General features: G+C 31.1%; 3 protein-coding genes across 3 annotated transcripts; 1 reads left to right on the top strand and 2 right to left on the bottom strand.

Moving 5' to 3' along the window:
- The first annotated feature begins 1,396 nt into the window (after nt 1-1,396).
- Nucleotides 1,397-3,058, top strand: LOC105792001 (ankyrin repeat-containing protein BDA1). The gene is made up of 2 exons (XM_012620352.2): nt 1,397-2,173; nt 2,258-3,058. The coding sequence occupies exons 1-2, from the start codon at nt 1,571-1,573 to the stop codon at nt 2,939-2,941; spliced, it is 1,287 nt and encodes a 428-aa protein (XP_012475806.1). The 5' UTR covers nt 1,397-1,570; the 3' UTR covers nt 2,942-3,058.
- Nucleotides 3,059-3,962: 904 nt separating this feature from the next.
- Nucleotides 3,963-5,360, bottom strand: LOC105792002 (expansin-like B1). Its single transcript, XM_012620353.2, has 4 exons — nt 5,133-5,360; nt 4,937-5,043; nt 4,482-4,793; nt 3,963-4,383 (listed from the first exon to the last, which is right to left on the bottom strand). Exons 1-4 carry the CDS (start codon nt 5,266-5,268, stop codon nt 4,186-4,188), a joined length of 753 nt encoding a protein of 250 aa, XP_012475807.1. The 5' UTR covers nt 5,269-5,360; the 3' UTR covers nt 3,963-4,185.
- A 3,101-nt stretch (nt 5,361-8,461) lies between these two features.
- LOC105792003 (expansin-like B1) lies at nt 8,462-9,899 on the bottom strand. Its single transcript, XM_052635393.1, has 4 exons — nt 9,573-9,899; nt 9,377-9,483; nt 8,929-9,246; nt 8,462-8,832 (listed from the first exon to the last, which is right to left on the bottom strand). The coding sequence occupies exons 1-4, from the start codon at nt 9,709-9,711 to the stop codon at nt 8,650-8,652; spliced, it is 747 nt and encodes a 248-aa protein (XP_052491353.1). The 5' UTR covers nt 9,712-9,899; the 3' UTR covers nt 8,462-8,649.
- Nucleotides 9,900-15,807: the final 5,908 nt, after the last annotated feature.

Below are 15,807 nucleotides of genomic sequence, written 5' to 3'. Positions count from 1 at the left end.
GCAGTTAATTTTTTTCACTCAATTGGGTACTTAAACTTTCAAAATGTATTAAAAAGACCCTCAAACTTTTTCAAAAAAGCAATTAAGCCCATATATATATATATATGCACTCAATTGGGTAGTTGAGCTGTTAAAATGCATCAAAAAGACCATTTGGCTGTTAGCTTTAACAGTGTAACATGTGGCCAAAAAAATTATAAAAAATATAAATAAATAAAAGGTATAAAATTATTAAAATTTAATAAAACTATAAAAATTGTAAAAATTGTAAAATTTTATAAAAATCATAAAAAATTATAAAATGCATCAAAAGACCCTTTAACCATTAAAATTAATTTTTCTAAAAATTTTGAGAGCTTTTACACCCTTAAGCCAACTTTACATAAGTTATTATGTATACTTATTATAAAGTCTTGAGTTAGTTGGTATCACAAGTTAATTAGGTATTAGCTCAGTTGGAAAAAGACAAAAATAAGCTCAAGTAATTGTATTGTATTGAGGATGTTTTATATTTTATATAGAAAAATAAAACACATAATGGCTCTTTAATTTTAACATTTGTACTTCACCATTCAACCAAACATTTATTTATTTGTAATATAACTTTGTTATATATATATTTATCCTTTCTTTAAACATAATTATAATACAATAAAATAATAAAAATACAAGATAAATGTTAAATTAACTATAAACGTCTTTTTAGTTGAACTAATTAGGAATATTTTTATAAATTAAATGGAGAATGGAAAATTTGCAAAGATAAGGATGAAAAGTCAAATTTGTAAAAGTAAGGGAAAAGTGAGGAAATCATTTAAATTAAAAAGTTTAAGTTGGAATATTAAGAATTAATGATTAGCTAAGCTATAATTTGAAATATCAGGTGTTTAGTTAAGAAAAATGAATGGGCTGGCAGATGCTTTCTACATTCTAATACAAATATATAATTGTGATTGTTAAGTTAAGAGAGTCAAGTTATGCAAAGTCAGAGTAATGCTTAATGCCTGTTTCCTACAACACATGTACAGCATGTGAATGTTTCCATTATCACCTTGAATCATGTGCTTATGAATGCTTTAAATATATTAGACTTATCAAATTTTTGCAGTTTCTGAATTATTAATACAAAAAATAATAATAAAAACCTGCCTTCATTACACTTTCCATTAGCTGCCATGGATGATTATTTATATATATATAGAGAGAGAGAGAGAGCAGTGTAGTCAGCGCTGCTTCATGTATGAACATCAAATATTCACTCAAGACATAAGAAATGTAGTTTGAAATTTTTTTGTTTTGACGAATATACAATGTAAGGTACATTATGGAAAATTCGAATTCAAAACATTGAATTAAATTTAAGAAGGATTATTAATCTGTTGTGATGAGAGGGAAATTGACTAAGTTCTCAATTAATCATAAAATATATTTAATATATTTTGATTTCTATATTTTAAGGTGACAGTGTATGTGCCATGGACCATATCCTACCCCTTATATTAGAATAGTAATTCAGCTGAAGCAATCTCCAGCAAAACTAAGTCTAGGCTAACATAGTGTTCTGTTTCAAATGGATATACATATGAGGAATGCTGCTTCGAAAGGAGATGTTGAGATGTTATATAAAATCATAGATAGAAATCCTAATGTATTGGATAATATTGACAAACATCCCGTTGTTGAAACTCCTTTGCACGTTGCTGCAAGTGAGGGACATACCAGTTTTGCTATAGAGATCATGAGGCTGAAGCCATGTTTCTCCCAGAAGCTAGATGGCAGAGGGATGAGCCCCATGCACCTTGCCTTGGAAAACAACCGGATCTCGACTGTGCTTCGTCTCCTGGAGACGGAGAATGGGGAAGACCTCGTCCGCAACAAAGGCAAAGACGGTATTACTCCTTTGCTTCATGTGGTGAACCAGGGAGATCTCCGTCTCTTGGATAAATTTCTCTCGGCTTGCCCCACTTCCATCGTTGATATCACCAACCAGGGTGAAACTGCATTGCACATCGCTGTGAAAACCCGCAAAATCGAAGTTTTAGATTATTTATTAGAATATCTTCAAAGGTCTTGGAAAAGAGAGGCCCTGAACCAGGAGGAAAGAGTCCTCAACTGGAAGGACGAAAATGGTTACACCGTATTGCATACTGCAGTGGAATTGAATCAATTACAGGTGATAATCTTAATTGCCAATATATATATATAATCATTTTATTGCTTAATTTGTTGATAATTATTCCTCCTCCTCCTCCTGCAGATGGTGAACTCGTTACTAAAGACTAACATCAATGTGAATGCGGAAAACCTGAAAGATTTAACAGTTCTGGACATGGTTAACAAATCAGAACCAGTTAATACAGAGATGAAAGGCCTCTTGATTCAAGCAAGAGCTCTAGAATTTCACTCGATTCAGATCAAGGGTACTACAGATTCCATGAATCAACCAAGTACCAAATCAAAGGTTAGCTGTTTTGGAAACGTGATAGGATTATTGAAAGGGCAGAAAGCAAGTATCTCAACGGAATCAAGGGATGCATTGCTTGTGGCGGGTGCACTGATAGCGACAACCACATTCCAAGCGATTCTGAGCCCGCCAGGAGGGCTTGGTCAGGGTGAGAACAATGAAGGGAAGGTGGTGATGAAAGCTTGGGTATACATGATATTCATAATCTTGAATGGTACTTCGTTTTGTGTGACAGTCATAACCATATTTCTTCTTCTCCCACACGGCTTCTTTGGTTGGCTATTGACGGTATCCTTAGGTCTGCTGTCTGCTGGTTACCTGTTCAGCTCAATGGTCATATCGCCAAACCTGGAATGTGCTTTGTTTAATTTGGGTTTATTCATACTGTTTGTAGCGTTACTAGTTGTGGGTATTCTGCTTTCATCAAAGCGTCAACGGTTCATCTCCATCAGAAAATTCTGCAAATGCAGCAAGTAGGACCCTCCATCTGTGGACGGATCTCTGAGTCCAATTATTTGGGTACAAAAAAGATATCTCCTCACTTTGTGTGAAGTGCATCTTCTTTGCAATTAAACTTTTTCTTTTAATTTTATATCTGAAGTAAATTGGTAAGATAATGACCAAAATCATTCAAATTTATGACTTCGACATTTTCTTTGATAATAAAGGAAATATCATCTTAGAAAAAGGTACAACCAGCAATTGGACCCAATACAAAGGTTGCAAAGGCTCAAAGCGAGCCAGAGAACTTAGCCCAAACAAACGCACAGAGCCCTAGCTCTTAAAACATTCGGCCACCGCCACCACATCTAAACATATAAACATTGCGGCCTGCCTATGTTCACATTACATTATTAATTTACTATTCCTTTTTCACAAAATTTACTGATAATGAAATAACAAATTCATCTAGAATCAAATTATTACACTACAACACGTATAATTACACACATATTCAAATAAAATTACAATACAAATGAATTAAAAATTGAAAAGTCTAAACTACACTAACTAATTATACTAAAAACTCATATATTACATTCAGTATATAATGAATTTTTAAAACCTATACATATAATCGCATATGATGAGTTAACAGGTCTTTTATTTATTATTGTATTTATGCAATAAAATTTATAATAAAATTAATCTGAATTTTGAAATATAAAATAGTAAAAATTAAATTCATGACAAACTAAATTCTATTTTGGTGAAGAAGAGGAGAATGATGGCATATTTTAGCTTTCAAATAACCTATAAGTTTAGGGTTAGAATCAAATTTATTGAATGTTTTGTCAAAAAGAAAAAGTAAAAGTTTAAAAGATAATGATACGTCTATATCTTGATTGTATAATTAAAAATTAGTAAAAGGAAGAAAAATTTTAAGACTATTTATTATTGAAGTTGAAAAGTGATTTAAAAAATATAGTGAAAAAATATTTTAAAAAATACTTTTGTTTATCAATTTTAGAGAAAGTGCAAGATTGAAATTATTGAATGAGGAAAATATCTAAGGAGCAACTTTATTCATCATTTCAATCAATACCCAAACATCAAGCAAAACTACAAATACCCAACTCTTTTTTATTTTGTTCATTCAGCATAAGGCCAAGTTTGAGCACTTTGCTGTCCTATAATAAACAAACATTTAATGACATGATAACAATAACAAACCAACCATAATTGAGAAAGTAATCCACCAAGTGCTATTTTGAGGTTGTTTAATAAAGCTGAATGTCCGTTTCATAAGCAACTCCAGCTTTCCAGTACTTAGGAATGACATTCGGTGCCTGCACCCATGTCAATCCGGCGCTGCCCCGCACTTGGAACCTCAAACTGATGTCTCCTGATGGCGGATTTGCCATGTCGAAAACGGCCCCATATGCCCTCCTCATTCCTATCCATTCTTTACAATCCTCCTGCATATTTATATCACCATCAAAACTAAATACGTCAACTCCTTTTAATAGCAATGTAAACATCAAGGGTTGGCATAAAGTTAAAGCACTTTGATTACCTGCCAAATATCGACGGATAGGATTTCACTTTTACCAGCTTGGTATAACACTACAATGGCCAAGTAATTTGGGTATTTGCTATGTTCATGAACCTTAACCTGGGTCTTGTAACCACTGTATTGGCAGGGGATTCTTTGGTACTCTACATCAACAACGCCGTAAGCAAACAGATGTGCCCCGGTGTCTGGTTGCGCCATCCTTGCATATGCGCGGGGACTAAGGATGAAATCGGTGTTGTCGCCTTCGCCATAGTCGGTCACCACTATGTTCACCCCATTATCAGCACATATTTGAGGGTTAGTGCACCTAACCTGACATAGTTATTTCATTAAACAAATACCAAAGTGCCATTAGTCAGCAACATAAAATAACAACCCACTTGTTTATAATTTGAATAGTCCCAAAGCTATAATTAATCATACATACATATAATTTAAGGGTGTTGAAGATTTACCTGATAACAAGCACCGCAGCCAGTTCCATTCTTGTAGAGCCTGGAAACCCCGGCGACATTGGCATCATTGACACTTCTTCCATATTCTCCAAATCCGCAAGCTCCACCTAGATTCACGTGATTGTTAGCTCATATATGCAAATATTTAATGACAAAACAAACAAGCATATATGAATTATAGGAGAAATGTATGTACTTGGAGTGCCTAAGCAGTCAGGACTGCCATAGTAAGTTGCTCTGGACTTGACGAAATAGTCCTGAGAGTAACACACTGCAGGTAATAGCACCATGACAGACACTAGGCAATACTGAAGTTTCAGTGAGAACCCCATGTTTTTTTTTGGCTACAAAATGAAATCAAGCAAAGAAAAGAACTTAAAAGTAAAGGAGAGTGAAGCTGAATGAGGTTTGAGATAAGATGGGAAGCTAAGCAACCAGAATATCCCATATTTATAGCAAAGCAGAGGGGAAAGAGGCTGCTGTTGAGCAAATTGCAAACACCTTTTTTCTTCCACTACTTAGCAGTAGTTAGGCCAAAGTCCAAATGGGTTTTTAAGGCTTGTTGAATTAAGATGAATGATGTGTAAATTGTAAATGCATGTACCTTATGTAGACCCCGTTATTGACCCCCCCCCCCTTTTTAAGACCCCTTTTTGAAGTTAGGATATGTATTACAGTAACAAATCTTCTGCCTAACTTTTGTGAACATTCCCTTCGCTTTTTGGAAGATTCGTGTCTGTATCTGCAGGTTCATTTTGTAAGTTTACGCATGACTTGGTTTTGGGACTAAACCAAAAAAGCTATCTTGTAAGGCACTACAATGACTGTGAAACCAGTAAGCAGGCAGCTAAGATCACTGAACACTATCACTTAGAGGTGGAGAATTTGAAGTTAAAGACTTGAAACATTAGGGGCAAGAGCACTCACTGATTTTCTGTTCTCTTGGGTTTGTTGTACTTTGTAGAACAAATTGATGTTGACTGATTATTTTTTTCCGAATTCTTGGCACGTTTGAATAAATGTAAAGGTATATGTAGGAAACAAGATTACAAGTGTGAATTTCCAATAGGATGATTGTGGATAATAATAAAAAGGGAATTAAGTAGTATTTTTATTTGTTAAGTGGAGGTGGGTAGGTACCTCATCTTCCCGTTCTTCCATTTGGCGATTGTCAGCACATTGGGTTGTAAATACCAGAGAAAAACAAGTACGATATTAATTAGGCTAATCATGGACTTAAGATAGACGGGTTTTCATTATAATTAGATTTATCTACGAATTAACCATATCTATATTCCCTAAAAAACAAGATTTATAAAGCAATTCTATTTTAGCAAAATAAATCTTAGTATCTTTATTTGAAAATGTTATAAATTTAAGATTAAAAGATTTTATATATTTAAATTATTAATAAATAAAAAACATTATATATAATAATACATAATAATTTAATTGATGTTTACGATACATAAAATTCATCAATCTGTCTAAGAATATACGGGATGATTCGATGGTGTGGCAAGCTGAAAACTCTGCTGATTACTTAATTCGGAGCGACTATAAGCTTCTCTTGGAGGATTCGATGGGGGTTGATGATGCTGGGGCTCATAAACAAATTTACAACAAGCTCTGGAATTTACAACTACCGGGGAAAATTAAGATTACAATTTGGTGCCTACTACTAAATTACATCCCAACCTATGTTAACCTATACAACAAAAGAGTGGCCCTGCACAAGTAGTGTGGAACTGGTTTTCAATACATTGGCTAGGGAACATACAAGAAACAAGATTTTGGGACTGGTTCGAATATGTAATAGGAAGCAGTTCAACTATTAACAGAAGCATATATAGTGGTGATTACATGGTCCTATGGAATTCTCGAAATAAACATGTTATGGAGAACACTATTCAGTCTACATACAAGCTACTCACAAAGATCCACTTGATGAGCTGGGAACTAAATTACTTGTTATGGGGAGAATCAATGTGATGCGATGATCTCTTCCAGCTCTTACGGCGGTAAAAGTTAACTTTGATGTAGCGTTCAAGGACATGTACTTGGTAGTGGGGTGGAGATTAATTCTCACATCTATGATGCTTTCATGTAGTGATAGAGTTAGAAAATTTTTTGAGTTCAGAATTAAATTATATATTTTTATGATAATAAAAATTTAATTTTATTATTTTAATAATCTATATTTTTATAATTTTTAAATGATTAAATTAAATTTTTATTAAAAAGACCAAAATATAATTTTACCATTACTAATTTAAATTTTTATAAATTATATAATATTTAAATAAAAAACTTTCTATTTTAGAGGACCCGGACCCCTACCCCTACCCACCTCATGGCTGAGCAACTGTTTTCATGGCTGAAGCATTGTCTTCAATCTTTGCGGTTTGCCAAGGACATGGGGTTCACCATGATGCATGTGAAAGGAGATTTATAAAGGCAATGCAAAAAACACTAGACAAATCAATAATCAATGCCTATATTTATAATATTTTAGATTTTGATTTAGTATGAAATTTATTGTATTACTACTTGTAAGATTCGTCTCATGACGCGTCTCAAATTATTGAATTCAAAAGGTAACAAATAATCAAAATATATAACTTTTCAATTAAAAATAAAACTATCACTTATAATGAAATCAGTACTTATAAACATTTTAAATATTTTAGAAAACACATTAAATTTATTGTTATAATTTCTTTAATTTTAAAGAACATTGAACAAAGAAATATAAGAAAACTATCTCTTCAAAGAGTATTATATTATTATTATGGTTTTATTAGAGAGAGAAAATCACAAAATTTAATTTTGTGTTAGACTGAATTTTTATTAATTACACACAAATTACACATACACATCACTTCTGAGGAGATTTACTAATACTACAACTTTTTAGTATGACTTTTGAATTAAATTTTGAGTTTTATATATAAATTTTATATTTATTTATAAAATATAGCTATATTCAAATAGTTGTTTATAAAATGCAATACTTAATTTTTAATAATTAATTTTTTAATTTATCAAACACACTTTAAATAATGTATAATAGAATATGAATTTGACAAGAAACTTGTATAGTAATTTCTTATAGAATAATTAATAGAATATTAAGAGATTGAAGGTTAACTAAATAAAAATTTATTTTGGAATTTTTTTAAGTATGTCCTTCGAATTGAATTTTAAATTATATATTATATTAAAAAGTCGTTTATTTAAATAGTCACGTCTCTTAGCAATATTAATATATATTAATATTCAATTAAATAGTTATTTAAATAACACAAGTTTTGATTAACATTTAAGAGATAAACATTTGATAACTATGAGATATAATTCATCATCTGTAATTTCTTCCTTTTAATTTTTGGATTATTTATAACTTTTCAATGATAACTATAAAAACATTATAAATATTTATAATTTCTTTAATTTTGTGGAAGATTGTAGACAGAAAACATAAGGAAAATACCTCTCAAAAGAGAAGTTTATTGATTACACACAAATAAATATATCAGGGAAACTACACATACCCAACCTTTTGGGTTTATTCAGCACAAAGCAAAAGCTTGAGCACTTTGCTTGCTGTCTTATTATAAATTAATACACACTTTATTTTTAAGAAAATATAATAAACAAACACTTACTGACGTAATAACAAAACCAAAGCAACCATAGTTGAGACTTGTGGTTTACTGAAGCTGAATATCGGTATCATAAGCAACTCCAGCTTTCCAATTACGAGGAATAACAGCCTTTGGCCATTTGATGCCGGCGTTGTCCTGCACTTTGAACCTCAAACTGATGGCTCCCAATGGTGGATTTGGCATGTCGAAAACTGCCCCAAATGACCTTCTCATTTCTACCCATTTTCCCTACATTTTACCATCAAAACTAGTTACTTTCAATTCCATTTAATAGCAGTATAACATCAAAGGTTGGCATAGAGTTAGAGCACTTTGATTGATTACCTGCTGCCAAATATCAACGGATAGTATATCACTTTTACCAGCTTGGTACAACATTATAATGGCCAAGTAATCTGGTTTTCTGCTATATTCATGAACCTTAACCTGGATCTTATGACCAACGTATTGGCAGGGAACTCTTTGGTATTCCACGTCAACAACTCCGTAAGCAAGCAGACGATCCGCGGTGCCTGGTCGTGCCATCGCTTCATATGCGTGGTGGCTGAGGATGAAATCGGTGTTGTCGCCTTGGCCATAGTCAGTCACCACTACGTTCACCCCTTTCTTAGTACAGATTTGAGGGTTTGTTGTGCACCTAACCTGACGGGGTTATTTCATTTAAACATCATTAGTTGGCAACATAAAAGAACCAGCCGAGAAACAACATTTGTGATCAAGATATATATATACATAATATCGATATTATAATTTAAGGGTGTTGAAGATTTACCTGATAGCAAGCACCACAGCCAACTCCATTCTTGTAGAGCCTATAAACCCCAGCGACATTGCCACTAGAGATATTTCTTCCGTATTCTCCAAACCCGCAAGCTCCACCTAGATTCACGTGATTGTTAGCTCATATATGCAAATATTTAGTAATAAAATAGACATGCATATCTGTATTATTGGAGAAATGTACATACTTGTAGTGCCTAAGCCGTCGGAACTGCCATAGTAAGTTGCTCTGGACTTCACGAAATAGTCCTTTGAGTAACACAGTGCAGGTAATAGCACCATGACACACACAAGACAGTAATACTGAAGTTTGAGCGAGAACCCCATGTTTCTGCTACCAAATGAAACCAAGAAAACTTAAAAATTAGAATGAAGATGAATGAGGTTTAAGGTAAGATGGGAAGCTAAGAAACTAGAATACCCCATATTTATAGCAAAGCAGAGGGAAAAGATGCTGCATTTGGATGAAGATGTAGGATCGTAAACGGTGTACGGTATGCTGACCCTTGTTATTGACGCCGTCCTTAACATACTTATTTGAATATATATGGGATATTTGTATTTATTGTATTATGTTAATAAATGTTGTGTATGACTTTTGTGAACATTCCCTTCAGTTTTTGGAAGACTCGTGGCTATATCTGCCGGTCTATTTCGGAAGTTTAGACGTAAGTTACTTCGGGAACTAAATTATTTGTTTAAGCTATTGGTTTAAGACTAGAGATGCAGACTTTATTTCTTGTAAGTTGTTTTTCCTCAAATATTTTGATGCCTCCAGGGAGTCAAGTACGAAGAATTGGTATAAACAAATAACAAAAGCGAAGGTCGATATTCTGAGGCACCTCCAGAAAGCTATCTTCTAAAGCACTACCATGAGATGACTGTCAAAAATTGGGGCTGAGAGCTATCATTAATCTTTCTGTTTTCTTTTGCTGGCTCATGTTTGTACAACAAGTTGATGTTGAATATTTATTCTTCAAAATCTTGGCAATTAGATTACAGGTGTGAATTTTTGAAAATAATAATAATAATAATAATGGTTTGAGTTGTATTTTTATTTGTTAAGTACGGTAGGTAGTCAGCAGCACATTGGGTGGTACGATACCAGAGAAAAACAAGAAAGATGGTAAAATATGAATTAAGCTAATAATGGGTTTTAGAATAAGATGTGGTCACTTGCTTCTCTTTTTGATTATCTGATTTCTCTTCTTTTCTATTCTATTGTCTCAGTACTTATTACATCTTTAATTTACATCTTTTTGTATTTATTGTATTATGTTAATAAATGTTGTGTATGACTTTTGTAAACATTCCCTTCAGTTTTTGGAAGACTCGTGTCTATATCTGCCGGTCTATTTTGGAAGTTTACACGTAAGTTATTTCGGGGACTAAATTATTTGTTTAAGCTATTGGTTTAAGACTAGAGATGCAGACTTTATTTCTTGTAAGTTGGTTTTCCTCTAATATTTTGATGCCTCAAGGAAGTCACGTACGAAGAATTGGTATAAAGAATCAGCTGACGGAAAATAAATTACAAAAGCGAAGGCCAATTTTCTGAGGCACCACCAAAAAGCTATATTCCAAGGTATTATCATGACTGTCAAAATTTGGGGGAACAAATTAATAAAGGCATCACATAAGGAATCAGACAACCTCCCTCTTAATTAACATTTTTTTTTAGGTTTAAAAAGTTTAAAAAAGTTATATTCTTATTTGGCGATTCTCAGCTGCACATTGGGTGGTAAGATAGCAGAGAAAAACAAGAAAGATGGTAAAATATGAAAGTTAAGAAAAGTGTAAGACATAGACTAAATACTGAGCATATGCAGAAAAATAAAAGAGATCAGAAAATGAGAAAATGAATTCCTTCATTCTGTTCGATGGATCATTTTTTGGTACATTTATACTAGAGATTGAGAGCAAAAATATCTTTTAGTAATGGAGAATAAGAGGAGAAACGTGGAGCAATCTGTTGAAGAGAACAGAAAATTCTTGGCTGTTGTGAATGAGGACAAAGGTTAGGAGCCTCCACTGGTCATTTGACACCTGTCTATACTAGTAATGATGGGTTTTAGAATAAGATGTGGTCACTTGCTTCTCCTTACTTATTAAATCCTTAATTTGCCTCGGACCAAAATGTTGTGTCCCCACTGTTACTCAAATACGACCAGCACCTCAGATTTAATATTCTGCATTTGTATTTATCATTTTCGCATATTTTACAATAAGAAGAATGATATTTATAACGTTTAGATCCACACATGCCTTGTCCTGGCCTTTCTGTCAGTACTTGATCCATATTTTCATTTTCTCAAACCGGTTTATTTGAATCGAATCATACCAAAAAAGTTTTAAATTTCTAGAATTGATTAATCTTATTTTATTAATAAAATTTGACGAATAAATTGACTAGAAATTTTGTTACAAAATCATAAATTGCCACCAAACATATGTTTTTTTCAAATAATCACCAATCACACAAATTAAATGAAATATCATTTAATAAAAATAAAATTTCAAAATCGATTTAAAAGAGTTTCACTGTAATTACAATAAGACAATCTTTTAACTATTATAATAACTACATTTATCTAAAAGGTAATCGAGTAGCGGATAGCATGATAGATTGATCTAAGAATGTTGATTCATACTCCTCAATATATTGTTTGTCTGCTATTGCATCACGCCAATGGCTATGAAATTTATGTTTAATCTTTTTTCAACAAAAAGTTAAATATTTCTATGAGTCCCTGTATTTTATAAAAGTTGTTGGTTTAATACATATTTTTAATTTGGTCATTTTAATTTATGTACTTTTGAATTTTTAAACCAAACAATAATTGTTAAATTCATTAAGTTCAGTTTTTTTTTTTTTGAAATCTAAATTGGCAAACTTATTATCATATTTATTATGTCATGTCAACTTATTATTTTCATATCTTATTCATTAAAAATTCGGTAAATAGATTATGATTGTCATTTATTCTAAAACTGAATAAATAAACAACACCCAACCTCCCACTATATTCAACAAGTAGCATTCATTTAAACTAAACTACACATCCACAATATAAATTGCGTATCTAGTTTATATCCAATCATGTTATTCGTTATAAGGTATTAGAATTGTAGCATCCTACACTCGACCCGATCACCGAGCCTAAACTATAGAATACCACATTCATCATCGGAGCGACTACGATCAATTCTTTTTAAAATTGGCATCTAGTGCCTCATCGGATAATCCCAAAAAATAGATTGCACTCATTGGTGTGATAGGAAGTATAATTTGTGCCCAACACTCATCGGCACGTAGTCGAAGTAACATTTTGGCACACGGTGCCTCATCAAAACTTCTGGAGTAATTAGTTTGTAACCAGCACTCATTTGAATGTCTGAAGGAAAATGCGTCTAATGCTCATCGGCATATAATCGAAGTAACTCACCTCAATCTACCCTATATTTGACTTCACCTGATCGATTAATAGGGTAATCATTTTCCAATGTATGATTGAACTTGATTTACATTTCATCATTTCCAATCTATCAACCAATAATTCAATTTCATTATAAGTTCTATTCTCATTCTATCGATCTCAATATCATCAATTCATCAATCAATATATCATTACATACATAGCATAGCATGATTCGTCTCAATTTCAAACAAATTTCACAAAGTTATGATATTTTCAATTTAATTCAATTTAACATTTTATCTCAATAATCAATCAAGTTCACACCAATATGATTTGATCAATCATAATCAACTATTAATTCATTTTATAACTCTTCTATTATTTCCTCCTCTTCATTCCGCATCCTATATGTATATATATTAGAATCTTTAGCTTTAGTATAACATGTTTATATGTAACAGTAATTATAATTCCACTATTTACTAATAAGTTCATATTAAAGTTGTCCACTTGTGTCATAGTCATTAAATTATTTATATCTTGAGCTACAAAATTCAAAATTAAGATCCGCTTGTTTTTTTTAAAACTAGACTCAAATATATTTTACCATAAAAATTTAAGAATTTTTACTTTATCCAATCAGTACAGTAAAATCTTCAAATTTGCCCCTGTTCTGTTGCTTGAAAGCTTCGACCTTTCTTTACTAAAAATTAATTATCTCTTAGTATGGGGTTGGTATGATGTTTCTGTTTGTTTCTCTTGAAAATAGACTCATAAAGCATTTAAATATAAATTTAATATCTTAAAAATTTTTGTACAATTTATAATGATTTTTCAAAATTAGAACAAGGGAACCCAAAATCATTCTGACCTTATCTCATAAAAATTATTATATCTCATAATCTACAACTCCATTTCTTACACCGTTGCTTTTATACAAAACTAGGCTCAATAAGATTTAATTTCATGTTTTATTCAACCTCTAAATCGATTTGTACAATTTTTGGTGAATTTTCAAATTTGTACTTGCTCTTCCATGATTTGAGTAAGTTCTTCTCATTTCATTGTCCACAGTCAATAATCATAATCATAATCATATTCAAATTGCTATCAAACATATACAAATTCATAATTCAAATACAATCATACCATATGAACTTAATTTACAAAAACAACAAACAAGTTGAATTTGCAGGGAGTACTAGTCGATAATTTTAGTTTTTCCGCGATTATCTCTAGTTATCTAATTCTTGATCTATACAATAAATCAGATCAATTTATCAATTCCAAACATCTTATATCATCCTCTTATAAGCATGTATCAGTTTAATTTTATTTTTGAATGTTCTCTAATTTTTGCATTTTATCCAATTTAGTCCCTAAAACTGAAATAGCCATATCTTTCAAATTTGAGTTTCGTTTTCCAATCCGATTTCAGTCTCATCCTCTATAAACTCTCTACTATCTATTTTTATCAAAATCTCATATCAGCTTTACAAATAATTCACTTTAGTCCTTATGATACAAAATTAACATTTAAACTTTATAGCTTAATCTTTTTATATTTAAACTCAAAATTTAACAATTTAGCACCAAAACTTCAATAAATTATTAATGACAATTTTTGAAAACTTTAACAATAATATGATATCAAAAACATAAAATTCACGATAAATGGACCTGAAATGACTTACCAATCGAAGGTTTGAAATTTGAAATAACTTGAAACCCTTTCTTCTCTTTAGGTTGGGCCAAGGAAAGAAGAAATGAAAAAGATGATAGTTATCATCTTCCCCTTTATTTTAATGTTTTATACGGTATAACTCCAGCTTTGTAAGAACAATGGTTTAATAACCATTGTGGTCCTCAAATCTTTTATAAAAAAATATAATAATTAAATTTTAATGATTTAATCCTTAAACCTTAATTAATAACTAATTCAGCCAAATTACTAATTCGAATTCAATTCACTTATAAAATAATCCTATAAATAATTAATAATATTTACGGGCTCAATTTACAAAAATAGAATCCTAAAACTATATTTATTGACACTATATTGACTTTTGGGTTGTTATAAGAATAATTAAACAATTATGAATTTAGTAATTCTAATTGATAAGCCAAATATTCTAAGTTATCTATACGAGCCCTATATTCAATAAACATTAATATTTGTAATTAAGCAAAGAATTATAAATACTGAAAAATAAAGAATAAAATTATTTTAAATTTCACAAACTAGAACATCCAAAACTTTAAAATTCCTTTTACTAGGAAAAGGAGTTTAGCAACACATATTCAACATTCTCATCACCAAGCCTCAAATGTGATTTTGGTTAAATATTTTTTGAAAGACCACCATTATTTTATTAAATTGTAACAAAATAAATTTTTGTACTTTTGTAACAAAACTGTAATAATAACAATGTATGTAATTTTCAAAAAGATTTTAGAAATTGTGATCTAAGTATAGTCTTTTATAATTATTCTCTTTTATCTATTTATTTTGTATCTAATTTTTATATAATATTTAGAACTATTTATTACTCTTATTTAATTTTTAAATAAAAAGATTCTAACTTGCGTCTTATTATACTGACAATATATAATGTCGATCCAGTATATAAAAATTATGTGACTTTTTATATTTTATGTTGGTAAGTGAAGTTAAGCATAAAATCATGTAAAATTAATGAAGGCTGTCGAAACCGTTTTTTGAAAACAAAAATTTAGTTGTCGACTTTTAAAAAACAAAAACTGGAGTCGCCACCAATCCTTTATTAAGGTGTGATCGGCTCACCTTAAAAATAATTTTGGTCTACGAAATTTGAGAAAATGAGTCCGGAGTCGATTCACATACGAGGAAGGATTAGCACCCTCGTAACGCCCAAAATTGGTACCAAATTGATTTTTTTAATGCCTTGGTGTCGAAAATTTGAAAGATTTTAAAAGGAAACTTTTTATTTCATGAATGAATCAAAATAATAAGACATTCTTATTT

The sequence above is a fragment of the Gossypium raimondii genome, chromosome 8 (assembly GCF_025698545.1).
Source record: "Gossypium raimondii isolate GPD5lz chromosome 8, ASM2569854v1, whole genome shotgun sequence".
Taxonomy (NCBI): domain Eukaryota; kingdom Viridiplantae; phylum Streptophyta; class Magnoliopsida; order Malvales; family Malvaceae; genus Gossypium; species Gossypium raimondii.
The sequence above is the reverse complement of the archived record's forward strand: the minus strand, read 5'-3'. Positions and strand labels throughout refer to the sequence as shown.